The sequence below is a fragment of the Cetorhinus maximus genome, chromosome 17 (assembly GCF_964194155.1).
Source record: "Cetorhinus maximus chromosome 17, sCetMax3.hap1.1, whole genome shotgun sequence".
NCBI lineage: Eukaryota > Metazoa > Chordata > Chondrichthyes > Lamniformes > Cetorhinidae > Cetorhinus > Cetorhinus maximus.
The window spans coordinates 93,622,771-93,636,985 of NC_135895.1; the positions used below are offsets into that span (position 1 = coordinate 93,622,771).

Consider the following 14,215-nt stretch of genomic DNA (forward strand, 5'->3'; position numbering starts at 1 on the left):
CTGTTCAAAATTAATAAAAAAGCAATTAAACTGGAGGAACCTCCAAAGTGGGGTTAAAGTAGCAGTAATCAATACCTCCCAGACCATCTAACCAGTTGAAGACAAGTTGAATGCTTAACTCTAGGGATGATTGTCCATCTAGTCCATTGGCAGAGCTATGCACACATTTATTGATAATCACCGATCTCGTTCTTACAAGCTGATACTCAGCGCTGAAGGACTGACTGGATTGTCACCCTGGGGAGTTCCTGACCTGAATGGCATTGTTATGTCATTTCTTCAGTCTTTGTTGTTTGATTTTCCTTTGGTGGATCAATTGCACATTTTCCGAATCCCATGTTTAAGAGTCTTCCCTTTATTTCTGTGCACAGGCCAACATATTCAACTCTCTGGAGGATCCTTTGCTTATACAAGGAGGGAGCCCCTTGGCGTGTGTGTGGGGATTGGAGCCTGGAACTACCCGTTCCAGATAGCCTGCTGGAAGTCTGCCCCAGCCCTGGCTTGTGGTGAGAGCGCGTATTGTCTTTTCATCCCGCGTCGGAACTATATGTTTTTAAACGTCATTTTGATTAGCAAACCTGCACGTAGCCCACGTGATCGCTCGGACTGTTCCCGATCACCTTGAGGAGGTTGGAGAGGAATTTTCCAGATCCGTTTCCCCTTACTGGCATTGCATTTGTCTGCTTTATTGCCTCATGCAGGAGATTACATCCTGTTGGGTAGTGCTGGGGGGCTGGTCGAGCAGGTGGGTATGTAAACAATGTCTAGACTTGATGCTGCAGGCATCATGAGTGTGGGATCAGCTTGATGGTCTTTCCTGCCTGTTATTTCACATATTCATATGATTGCTTACTCCCTGGCACAACCCTTGGCCAAAATAGCTTTGCTACTGATTGTGGAAAACTAATCAAGCAGTTAACATGTAATTTAATTTCCAGCTGTTTCCGGGAAAAAACCTTTTTGGTTGACAGGCGACCCAAGCTTTATTGCTAGGAGGCAAAATTCTTCAGGCCAAACTTTATTTCTCACTGAATCTGTCTTCTTTACAGCGTGCTGCGGGGCGAGAAAGAAAATGGATGTTTGCGCTTGGTGGAAAACCCGTTTCAGGTTGTGGACTGACTTGTGCACTGCAGCACAGTGTACAGAGCAATCCCTTTAGCTGAGGGTTGTGCCTGTGTGCAGTCCGCCGATACCATCCGACCACGGCTTTGCCACATGCAGCTGTGGTAGTTTCAAAGCTCTGCACTGCAGAGAAACTGCTGTTTCTTTAACCCAAGCAAAGCACATGTGTAAAATAATTGTCAGAACTCAACCACGTGGCTGAATGGAATGAAGTGTGAATTTCAATGGAGCTTTTGTAGTGGTGACCATATTAAGTGGAAGGAAGCTTTGCTTTATTAGGATTATAAATATATTAATATTAATTATTATAATCACATTATGTTAATTATTTTATGTAACAAGCTTTCTATCGGTCTGAATTTTGCAGGGGGAGCAGGGTGTTGGGGAGGGACTTGATGGTGAACTGTCAGCGTTCACTGTTAACCCTCCGAAACTGCCTGCAGTTTTAGGATGTTGGCGTTTGCAGGTTAGTGTGAAAATTCTGATTTTGCGGTATGTCACACAGGACTCCAACATCCCGGAGCCGGTAAGCACTGAAATCAGTGAGAATTTCAACCTACCCATTCCCACATCACTGTTAGAAAACCCCTTTTAAAAAAAAAACTACATCTTTTTCAGTCAGGAGTAACTGGCTTTATAATGACGAGGCGATTAATAAAATTTGATGAACAATGGAACCCGGCTCTGAAAAAAATCAACCCCACTACCCCCTGCAAAATTCAACCCAATATATGGCTTGTTATACGATACAGTGCACCCCAACCTTATAAAGTGAAGTTTCATTCTACTTTTCATGGACATCACGACAAAATATTCCACTGAGACTACTTTTTAAGTTCACCCCATTCCTTTCAGCAATATGTTTGATTTTTGACCATTTATTTTACACAGCGCTGTTTAAATGATTAATTAGGAATATTTTTAAAGCAAAATCTGAGCCATTATCCTGACAAGGTGCGACTACCATTTCAGTGGCCTTTCCCTTTAAGGCCACCAAATCGAGCGTTCCAAGTAAATGCAATCTCTGGTCAAGCCGAGGTTAATTGTTGCCTGGTCAGGGAGCTCTGTGGGTTGGAATGCGCCTACCAGTATAAAATAATGCTTGTGCTGTAATGGTTCTGAATTTTGCGTCTTTTTCTGCTGAGGGTGCTGTTCATGTCTTTGTAACTTATAATTTAGTTGCATTCCCTTCACAGTTAACCAATCTTGTGCTGTAATATCACACTGTAGCAGATGAGTGTATCCTATTTGGTTCAAGTGTGATTGAGCATCCCAGCTGATGCTGACAAGTGAGGATTTTTCACCATGTTAGCACCTTGTGCCTTGGTTTTATCTCTGGGTGTTACGAACCAAGAGGGAGTAATGTCAGTCTTTATCTTCAGAGAAGGAAAGATATCTTAAAGTATTCTGAAAATCCTATCTCCTCTCCCAAACAGGCAATGCGATGATTTTCAAGCCTTCACCTCTGACCCCTCTGACTGCGGTGATGCTCGCCGAGATCTACACACAAGCCGGGGCACCAGATGGGTTGTTCAATGTGGTTCAAGGGGCAGTAGAGACAGGGAATCTTCTCTGTCGACACACGGGTGTGGCAAAGGTTTCTTTCACTGGTAGCGTACCTACTGGAATCAAGGTAAATGCTGGTTGGACCTACCAGTGCAAATCGTTTTGAAATATTAAAGCTGTGGAGAAGAAGCTATGGAGCTGCTTTTAATTTAAACGAACTATCACTCAGACTAGGATTAAGTTTGTGTCGTCTGGGGCCATGTGTTGAGATGGTGAGGCACAACGTCATTGAATGATGGGATGCAAGGCTTGTGCCAATGATTTTCTTCATACTGATGTCCTAATTCCAAGTGTGCAGTGGTGGGGAGGTATTTAACAGATGTCAACTACTTACCTAAAGAGAGGAAGAGGTGCACTGGCTGTTCTAGGTGCAGCTTTTAGTGATCAGCTCAAGAGCGGCATTGATAATTAATTAGCCTGCGAGGTGGGGTGTTGGTGGTTAGGATTGACTCCATGAAATTCCAAATTCCTTTTCTCCTTTGGGAACCTTCCTACGCATTCAGTGCCTGAGGGGACAGGCTGGACGCCTTGTCACCAACTTTGCTGCTAGATATTGGGAAGTAATGGAATCTAATCCCGACTGGGAATCTGACATTCTCAATATCCACCCTTCCCCCACATGGCGCAGTGGTAATGTCACTGGACCAGTAAATCCAGAGGCTCGGGCTAATGCTCTGGGGACTACAGCAGCTGATGGAATTTAAATTCAATTAATAAAATTCGGAATTGTAAACTAATCTGAGGTTCATGGTCACGGTTACTATCATTGTAAAAACCCATCTGGTTCTCTAATGTCCTTTAGAGAAGGAAATCTGCCAACCTTACCCGGTCTGGCCTACATGTGACTCCAGACCCATAGCAATGTGGGTTGACTCTTAACTACACTCTGAAATGGCTCAGAAAGCAAGCCACTCAGTTCAAGGGCAATTAGAGATGGGCAACAAATGCTGAACTTTCCAGTGATGCTCACATCCCATGAAAGCTTCAGCACACGCAGTGGAATTGAAGTGATTTGTATTTTTATTTCTATTCATGTTAGAAATGGTCTAATGTATTTTTAAAAATATTCACTGTCCTTTTCCCTCTCAAAGGCACTTGCGTGTGCTGGGGTACTTCACACAGATGTGGTTACCTGTTTTGATTTGCCATTTTTGCCAGTGAGAGTCTAGATGTTTGTCGTCCACATGGTTCTCAACCATGGAGGGAGTATCATAACTGACTTCGAACTTCTCCTCTGCCTGATGTCCACATTCTTCTTTTGTGTACCTTGCCATCCAATATCACAAAATAATAACTGAGAGTTGATTTTTAATAAAGTATTCTTATTCCACCCCGCCCACCCAATCCCACAACTCAGTGACATTGGGCGGTATTTAAGGGAGGCGACAGGGGTCACACCACCAGTGGAAGCCCCTGTGTTGCCTCTGTCCAGGAAGATCCATCCTACTAAGTACCGCTCAGGCACTTAACTGGACAGCTGGGGGCGGAAGTCCTGCCCACCGAGAACTGCTGGAGCTCTTGGCCATTCAGAGGCCAGCAGCTCTGTTGAGCAGCAGTGTTGCTGGGGAGAGAGTGACCGCTGCCAACGCGACACGCATCCAAGGCCTAGTATCATCTCTGGATCCCAGGCCACGGGTGAGTGGTGGCGGGAGGGGATCGTAGGTTGTGGTCAAGCAGGCAGTGGGGGAGGCAGCAAGGGCAGAGGGGACTCACGGTGGGCTCTCCCCTCCTTCCTGAACGAGGTCACACAACCTGTGTTTGGTCTCCTCATATGACCTGGCCATTTTATGTTTCTTTGTGGGATCCTGCTTGGAGCCGTTTCATTTGCCTAATTAAACACAGTGACTATATTTCAAAGCAATTCATTGCGCATCATTACTTTGAAACATTCCTTAGAGATACGATAAGCCACCATATAAATACAGGTGGTTCTCTTCAATTATTTAACACAAAAGTAACATTAGTGGAGTTAGCTGTTACTCTTGGTTTAATAGATGTCCCATTCAGAATTCCTGAAAGCCCCAGTTCTGAAAGTACACGGTATTGAATATTCTGTCTCTGCTCTAACTCGCTAGATCATGGAAGCAGCAGCAAAAAGTGTCAAACATGTCACCCTGGAACTAGGAGGGAAATCTCCACTTGTTATTTTCTCCGACTGTCATTTGGAAAATGCTGTGAAAGGTGCAATGCTGGCGAACTTCCTGAGTCAGGGAGAGGTTTGTAATCAAAGTCGCTTTGTGATCTTGGATTAACCAATCGGTATTTTTATAACATTTTTAACCATGTAATGCATCCAAACCACCTGCGCTGTTGGCAGGATGATCAGCAAACCCTCCAGTGAGTTGCTTAGTTGGACTCCAAGTAAAACACCTCACCTTTTGTTTCCAGCGTACTTCTAGAAAATTCTGTGCTCCTATATGTGATCTTCTAATTTGATTATAGTATTTTGTTTCAGACATCGAACGCCAAGGCCTGGATTTATGTCTTTGGAAATTTCCTGACTCTCCAGACCTGCCTTGGTAGAAAATGTCCCATCAGACCCAGTTTTTTACCTCAGAGGGAGCACATTTGGAAGCTGTTGGAACATAATTTGCTGCTGTTAGTGAGGACTCCATATCTCACTCATGACTGTTCTGGGCTTCAGACTGGCCTGTCCAGAATGCGGAACAGACAGAGGCTGACTTCTGACCCCCCCCCCCTCCTTCAGCTCTCTGTGTCAAGCATCGGCTTGTCAACAGCTAATTACACCATGACCTTCTGTGAGAGACCCTTTCCCTTGGTGTAGGAGCTATGGCAACTTCATTGTTTGACGCCCCTGCTGAGTACAATGAATGAAAGCCATTCTTATGTTAGTGGTGCAAGTAGCCCTGGATTATGTTCAGTGACCCCCTACCCCTCAGTTGTCACAAAATTGATGTGGAAGTCATTCAAGATTGGCAATTAAAGCACAGCTTTGGTTTAAGATCTCCTCCGAAAGATGGAACTTGTGACTATTCAGAACTCCCCCAGTATTGTATTGAAGTGTCAAGCTAGATTATAGAATCATAGAATGGTTACAGCACAGAAGGAGTCCTACTTCCAAGCCTTTTCCCCGTAGCCCTGCAAAATGCTACCTTCAGGTAATTATCCAATTATCCAGCCCTTCATGATTTTGAACACCCCTATCAAATCTTCTCTTGGCTTTCTCTAAAGGGAACAGCCCCAGCTTTGCCAATCTGTCCTTGTAACTGGTCTCTTATCCCTGGAGCCATTCTCAGAAATCTTTACTGCACCCTCTCCAATGCCTTCACGCCCTTCCTAAAGTGTACTGCCTGGAATTGGACACAATTCTCCAGTTGAAGCTGAACAAGTGTTTTACAAAGGTTCACCCCTGTTTATCAAGCCCAGAATGCCTTATTAACCACTTTCCCAATCCTTCATGCCACCTTCAATAATTTGTACATATTTACTGCCAAGTCTCTGCTTCTGCAGTTCCTTTAGAATTTTACCGTTTTTAATATTGCCTTTCCTTATTTTTCCTACCAATGTATCACTTCATACTTCTCTATTAAATTTCATCTGCCACATGTCTGCCCATTCCATCAGCCTACGACATCCTCTTGAAGTCTATCACTATTCTCCTCACAGTTCACAATATTTCCAAGTTTTAAGTCATCTGCAAATTTTAAAATTGTGCCCTACAGACTCAATCCTAGGTCAATAATGTGGATCCAGGAAAGCAGCGGTCCTAATTCCGACCCCTGGGGAACCCCATTGTGTAAATCTTCCAGTCTGATAAACATCCGTTCACCATTTCTCTGTTTCCTGTCACTCAGCTAACTTCATTTCCATATTGCTGTTGTCCCATTTATTCCATGGGTTTCAACTTTGCTGATGAGCCTGTAATGTGGCCCTTTATCAAATGTCTTTTAGAAGTTCATGTACAACACATCAACTGCATTACACTAAACCAACCCTCTCTGTTACCTCACCAAAAGACTCAGTCAAGTTAGTTAAACACAATTTGCCTTTAACAAATCCATGCTGGCTTTCCTTAATTAATCCACATTTGTCCAAGTGACTTTTATTTTCTGCCAGATTATCATCTTTAAAAGCTTTCCCACCACCAAGGTTAAACTGACTGGCCTGTCGTTGCTGAGTATCCTTCTTTGAATAAGGGTGTAACATTCGCAATTGTCCAGTCCTCTGGCACTAACCCTGTATCTAAGGAGAATTGAAAGAGTAGGGCCACTGACTCCACAATTTCCAACTTTCCTTAGTACCCTCAGATGTATTTCATCTAGTCTTGGTGGCTTACCAACTTCTAAGTACAGCCAGCCTAGCCAATGCCTCTTAATTAATTTTTAGCCCAATCAGTGTCTCAACTACCTCAATTTCACAACAACTTTGGCAGCATCTTCCTCAGCAAAGACTGGTGCAAAGTATTCATTTAGTATTACAGTCATGCCCTCTGCCTTTATGCATAGATTCCCTTTTTGGTCCCCATTTGGCCCTATGCCTCCTTTTTTCACCCTTTTACTATCCGTATGCCTGTAGAAGACTTGTGGATTCACTTTTATGTTAGCTGCCAGTCTCTACTTACACTCTCTCTTTGCTTCTCTTATTTATTTTCTCACTCTTATTCTCACCCCCACCCACCCCGCTTCAGCCCATCTGAAGTTTCTATGTTCAACCTGGTTCTCACTTGCATGAACTCAATTTCTGCAATGAGATTTGGACTCATGACCTTCCGCCTCAGAGACAAGAATGCTACCACTGAACCAAGGCTGACGCTTGATTATAGATAAGATTCTGTTTGCTATTTAATTATTTGGGGTAGATATATATGTTAATGTACCATTCTTTTTTCATTTCAGGTGTGCAGCAATGGCACCAGAGTGTTTATACAGAAAGACATAATGTCGAAGTTTGTGGAAAGAGTGGTGGCAAAGACAAAAGCAATAAAAGTTGGAGACCCACTACTTGAAGATACTCAAATGGGAGGACTCATCAATCGCCCACACCTGGATCGAGTGCTGTCCTATGTAAAGCAGGCCAAGGAACAGGTACCCAAACATTTTGGTTGCTCTAAATTTGCTTCACTAATTATTCTCATTAACCATATACGCTGGTTTGTAACACAGGCAGTGGAGTAATCTGAAGCAGTAAAACTACCTGAAAGGGAAGGCTTTGCACTGTTTTAGTTTGAGCACTGCATTTGAAGTCTGTAGAGTTTCCTGGCACATCATAGGTTAATTTAAATGTTTAAGCAGCTTGGGCAGCGGTGCCTATAAATATTTATATTTCAACTGTTGGGAGAGGAAGCCTACGCATGCTTCCATTCATACATGTGCAGAACCGTGGCCTGAGCCGGTGAACTGGAATTACCTGGTTAGTCGAACCTGATTTACTTGGTAGCTCATTTGAATCTACCAATGATCTTTGCACACTGGGGCTGATTTTATTAGCCAGAATGGAAAATATTCATGTTATAATAGGGACAAAAATCATGCAAAACTTGCATCTAGTGTTAAGTGTCAAAAGGCTAGTGGCTGATGATGAAGGAAATGTCACAACTTGTGAAAAAAACATGCCTGGAAATTGAAAATCATGAAGTGTCAGTTTACTGTCGGCAAAACTGAGCCCACCCTCTCCAAGATTGCCCTCAACTGAGGCAGAATTTTGCATGTCCTGCTTGACTATGAGTTCAGCTCTCTCTCCCCACATCTATTCTGCTCACAAGCCACTTTCTCCCTTCTCTACACTGTTGCCTATCTGAGTCTCAGACTCCCCAACAAAACCCCAGTCCTTCTGTTGTGTCAAGGCTCAACTTCTGCATTGCTCTTCCAGCTGTCTTCTGCACCGAGCTACAACTCATTACTTTGCCACAGTCCATTTGCTCTCTTACCCTCTGTTCAACATTCCCATGATCCTGCCTAGTCTGAGCCTTGCTGACTTGCCTGCCAATTTCATGAATCTGGTGCCTGTTTTCAAATTCCTACAAGTCTTCACTCCAATTTACCTTGGGGATCTCCTCTGCTTTACATTGCTTTTCACGCCCTCTGTTCACCAAACACTGGACCTCGTCACACCCTTGATTCACCCCTTGGCAAATGCTCTTTCACAATTACTATCCTGCCATCTGGAATTTACTTCTTGATTCCTTTCAACTTGCCATCTTTAAAAACCCTCCTTTGACTGCGTCTTTGGCTCCCCACGCTAGTCCTTTCCTATGTTCAGTACACAGTTTATCCTTTTTCACATTAGTGTAAACACACTGCGACATCTTCCTGCACGTGAGTGGGGCTGTGTAAGTACAAGTTGTTGCTGTTGCATTTGAATGGTATTACAAGATTGATGTGATTGTGATCCTTTTTTACAGGGTGCCAATGTTCTCTGTGGTGGAGATCAGTTTGTTCCTGATGATCCAAAACTGAAAGATGGATATTTCATGAAGCCCTGTATTCTAGGTATTGTTGTCCAATGGCACAATTAAGATCAGAGTAATTAGAATAGAGCTGATACCGGAAGACAATTTCTTCTAAAATATTTGATCTTGATTGGTGTAAAGTGATGTTTTGTGATCACTGACATCTTCCCACTGCACCATAAATAAATGTGAAGTAATTGTTCAGCCATTGAATGTAAATGAAATAACTTGCCTTCCAAGGCTATGATATATTTAGAATATTAGAGTTGCAATTGGCCTGTTCCCCAACAATCTTTACTTGTGCTGACTACAAAACCAGCTTCCATCAGTAGGCCATTGTCTCCAACTTTGCGGTGTGGGATGTAGAATACCTCAGGCTAAACAAACTACTGTTTTCTCAGAGTCATCAGGATGTAATGCATAATACCAATTCCTGATATCTCAGGTAGAAAATGCCACACTGCCAAAACATGCATTTCAGTATCAGTCACAACTTTTGTTTGACATTACAATAAATAAATCTACACAAACTGATTCATTCAGTTGAAACAGCAATACATTGCTTGATTCTCTGTTGCTTTTGACCATTTTCTGAGACAGTACCAACAGAGTTTCTAAATGAGCCCTTTTAATCGGAATCCTTAGCCGTTTTACATAAATTCTCACCTTGACAATCTCACCATAATGACCTGGAAATAGTTTGAATTATAGGTGTTGCTATTAAGGTCATGGTTATTGCCCATACCCAGTTGCCCTTGTGAAGGGGATGTTGAGCCTATCTTGAGGCATTTGTGCTAAAAGAAATTTCATGCCACAGGTGCTAACTTTAAGACAACAGTGTGTTTCCTAGCAGGATGCCCCAGAAGAGTCAGCCACTACCGATTAATGGGTGTGCTTTGTTCTTGCATATATTGTCTGGGGAATAAATTATATCAATTCACTTCAGGAGGTCTTAATTATATAAATAATTAATATGCAGACTGGTTGTCAGTTGAAGTAAGCACCTACTCTCCCATTATGAACGTTTACTGTTCAAGTTTCACTGCAGGGACTTGAGCAGAAAATCTAGTCCAATAAATCCAGTGCAGTACTGAGGGAGTGCTGCGCTATCTGAGGTGCCGTTTTTAGCTGAGACTATCGGCACTATTTTGAAAAGTTGCAGGGGAGTACCTCCTGATATCTGGCCAACATTTAGCCCTCCACTAGTATCACTTTAAAAAAAGAGATTAATCTGGGCATTATCACATGGCGGTTTGTGGAATCTTGCTGTGCACAGAATAACTGCTGTGTCTCCTACATGACAACAGTGAGTACATTTCAAAACAACTTTATTGACTGTAAAGTGCTTAGGGATGCCCTGAGGTCACAAAAGGTGCTATAGAAGTGCAAGTCTGTCTTTCTTTTCTGCAAATCTGTTAACAGAAATTAGTGATGAAGACCTCCAAACAAAATTGTACTTTCAAACCAAAGGACAAAAAAAATTAAATGGCTTTGTTTATAAAAAAAAATCTCTCAAGCCACAATTTCACTACATCTTCAGTAAAAGGGGGCAAAGTAGAAATGTTCTAATGTGAAATTGAATTGATCCCCGTTTCTGTCTGGTGGAGTGACACTATGAATTAACTTTGCGCTGATTCTCACACCGTTAGGTGACGAGTGCCTGACCTCAGACCAGCCCCTCAGGGAGCATAGTTAGGTGTAAGGGACATTTCAGTGAACATTCCCCATGAGATTGTGCCCGTACGTGACCTGGTGTTTAGGCAGAGGGCATCTGGCCTTGCTCTGAGTCAGAAAATTTGTACCCGATGCTGAGGGTTAATGTTTGAACTGTGGCAGAGTTAAATGCTTCTTTTGATGTTACGTGCTGACTGTGAATCTATGGCGTCCACAAGTAATGATGTGTGTGTGTGTGCAGGGAATTGCAAGGATGAAATGACCTGTGTTAAGGAGGAGATATTTGGACCTGTTATGTCGCTGCTGGCTTTCGATACTGAGGAGGAGGTCATAGAGAGAGCAAATAACACCAACCTTGGTTTGGCAGCTGGAGTGTTCACCAGGTACTATGCACCTCACATTTCTCTTCCGCTAGGTTGTTCATTTAAAAAAATACTGGCAATAGCTCGTGTTCTTTCTGTAGTATGGGCCTAGTTAGATGCGCTTAACAGGAATGTGTTACAGACCCATGTCCCTGTGTGAGGAAGGGGAAAATTGGCTGGAATTTCCAATCTTCACCACCACATGATGCTGACTGATGAGGAGGTCAGACCAGACTCTTACGCAGTTGTAATAGAATAACCTTCTGACACTCACATCTCGAATTGCATACAGACCATTCATACAGATTACCAGAGCTGACTGGGGCATGTGCAGCTTTATCCTAGTGAAGAAGTGATGCCTTGAGAGGGGTCCAGAAAATTAATACTGCTGCTTATTATGCATCATTATTTCTGGCAAAATAACATGGTGTGGTTCTGTTCCTGTTTGATGGAGGCACAGTTATCATACTCTGTGCTCTCTACTTGTGGAAATTTTAATTCTTAACACCACTTTACATGCAGCTTTCTGTTCAGCTTTGTTTGGCTGAGTACAATATTTTTAATTTCTAAATAGTTAGACCCTCCAATATGTAAGTGTGTTGTGTATTAAACTCTTAGTTACAGCATTTTGTCACATAAATGAACTTTATCGTTGCATACCATGTTATTTTCATGAAATGTAGAAATGGAATCCGTCGATTTGATCAGTTTACGGATTTGGACTGTCTGCTTAATGCCATGGGCAATCATGCATGGTTTTTTTTTTCTGTATAATCGTTTAGTTGATGTACAGTAGGTAGATTGGATTCAAGTGAACATTTGATTCCTGCTGTGGCCGTGAGAGGGAGGAACAGTGTTGAACATATGGGTAAGTGAGCAGACACTCACTGGCTGGCAGGAGGATTGGAAGCAGCAGACGCACAATGACCAGAAGGGAGAATTCTACACATATTGAAACAGGAAGAAATGCTAATGAAGCATCGGGCAGCAAGAGAGTAGGAGTAATTCTGCGATTAGGTGAAATATAGTTCATCTAGTCCATTTCGAATGACTGAGGTAGCTGTTTTATATTTGTGATCAAAAAAATCTCACTTCATGTGTACACTTGGTGCTGTGCCTGCATGCACTGTTTGATTTATGCATCTGTGAATGAGGGTGCGTAAAATCTGAGCCTGACTTGTACCCTTATTAGTAGTGTTTTAAAAATAGATTTCACTTTAAGCCACCCTGGTTTCAAAAGCACTCCACTTTTGATCTTTGACATCTGAACTCTATCATCATGTTTAAGTGTCGCCAAACCAAGTTTACTTAGAGCACTGGCAAACATTCCACTGTTTACCAATCCTACTGCTTGGGGGTTTTAGCTGACAGGAGGCAGCCCCCTTTTCTGCAAAGTTTGGGATACTCCAAGGCATAGTCCAGGCAATTATTTACCTTTCAAGCGATGAACAGTTGTAAAAAGCTTACTTGAGAAATGTTACTTTTGTACTTATTCCAGAACTGCTGCCTAATAATTTTTATAAGAGAATAGTGGAGGGTGAGGTTTGCTTGTGCTTATTTCGCAGTCTTTTTTTAAAGCAGTGGGTAATATGTTTTTTTCAGGGACCTTACTCGAGCTCATCGGATGGCAGCTGCTCTCGAGGCAGGGACGTGTTTTATTAACAACTACAATGTCTCCCCAGTTGAGATACCGTTTGGAGGGTATAAAATGTCAGGTAGATATCAATTTTGTTTTTCTAGAGAAAGTGATTTTTTTTTTAAAAAAAAAGCATTTCATTTAACTGAAAAGTAATCCCAACTCAATTGTTACAGGATTTGGAAAAGAGAATGGAATAGCAACAATTGAATATTACACACAGCTAAAAAGCGTTTATGTGGAAATGGGAGATCCACAATGTTCTTTCTAAACTGCAACAATCTTGTCTGTTTGTGCCTGAATTCAATCTGTTGTTTCAGGTTAGTTTGTAGCAGCTTATTACCACTAAGAATGAAAGCTATTTTGCCTTAAACTTTCCAAACTGTATTTGTAGAGATGCTAATATTCTGCATTTAGTGAAGGCTTAGGGTCAGCATTCAAACTATATTGTTTGCCAGCATTTGGAAACACTGTAAAATGATTTTTGCTATCCATGTTACACTGCATTTGCTATGAGAAATTTCAAATGGATTGTGTTTTTTTTAAAAATAAAATTATAAACCCACCTTTAGTGCTTTTTAAGCAGTAATTTATTCTCAAATGCATTGGCAGGTCAGACTGAAGCACAGAGTCCTTTGATAAATTTGTGAAAAATAAAACTTTTTTGGATCCGTTTATGTGGAAATGGAAGTTCTAACCTCAACTGGTGAACTTCCTTGTGGCTTCAGTCTGCTTGTTTTCCTCTTGCTCAAGAGCGGGTGGGGGTAGAGAAAGAAAATGTAGCATCTATAAAGAAGTTAATATTTGATTTTCATTCCATAATTTAGTGCAAGGTATAGTTTGATTCCTAGTTCTTAGTAAGTGCAGGATTAACCATCTTCAGGTGGTGCTTTTTAAACTAGGTGTCTGAAGTTTTTCTCATTATGAAATGTGAAAATATAGTTCATTATCATGAACATTTCTATGTAACATGGTTACCTTTCCAATTTCCAACAACTGTATTTTCTTTTCAACTTAACATCGTGGAATTGCACGTCAGTTTTCAAAGTGAGCTTGTAGAAGTAACCTGTGTAACTTGGTTGTTTAATAACCTCAAATCTTAGTGTAGTTTTCTTTAACTGGCCCTTATCAGTCTGTTATGGTGCTGTTAGTTGAGGGAACTCATTTCTTTGCAGATGATGCCACTGAATCTTATGTCTACTTAAACATGCAGATAGGGTTTCAGTACATGTCATCCTCTATGTGCTTAATTCTGTGTGGGGCTTAAACTCCGAATGCTACAAAAATGATGTTTACTTTATTTTCCCATCCTCGATCTTTGCCCCCTTGAACTAATTGAGGAGAAACTTATTCAGAGTGAGTATCAGCAATGAATACATATGACAGACTGCAGAAAAGGCTAAAATTCAATCACCCAAATGAGTACTGGGTGATTTTCCAGCAGTG

The 14,215-nt window shown here is 41.8% G+C and overlaps 1 protein-coding gene across 1 annotated transcript in view; it reads left to right on the forward strand.

The window, feature by feature from the left end:
• aldh9a1a.1 (aldehyde dehydrogenase 9 family, member A1a, tandem duplicate 1) overlaps nt 1-13,310 on the forward strand; it is a 36,093-nt gene extending 22,783 nt beyond the window's left edge. Inside the window, exons 5-12 of the mRNA XM_078561600.1 lie at nt 372-506; nt 2,559-2,755; nt 4,764-4,904; nt 7,545-7,733; nt 9,050-9,137; nt 11,013-11,154; nt 12,736-12,848; nt 12,946-13,310. Coding sequence (XP_078417726.1) covers nt 372-506; nt 2,559-2,755; nt 4,764-4,904; nt 7,545-7,733; nt 9,050-9,137; nt 11,013-11,154; nt 12,736-12,848; nt 12,946-13,040 — 1,100 coding nt within the window. The 3' untranslated portion in view covers nt 13,041-13,310. The remainder of the gene's footprint in view (nt 1-371; nt 507-2,558; nt 2,756-4,763; nt 4,905-7,544; nt 7,734-9,049; nt 9,138-11,012; nt 11,155-12,735; nt 12,849-12,945) is intronic.
• Nucleotides 13,311-14,215: the final 905 nt, after the last annotated feature.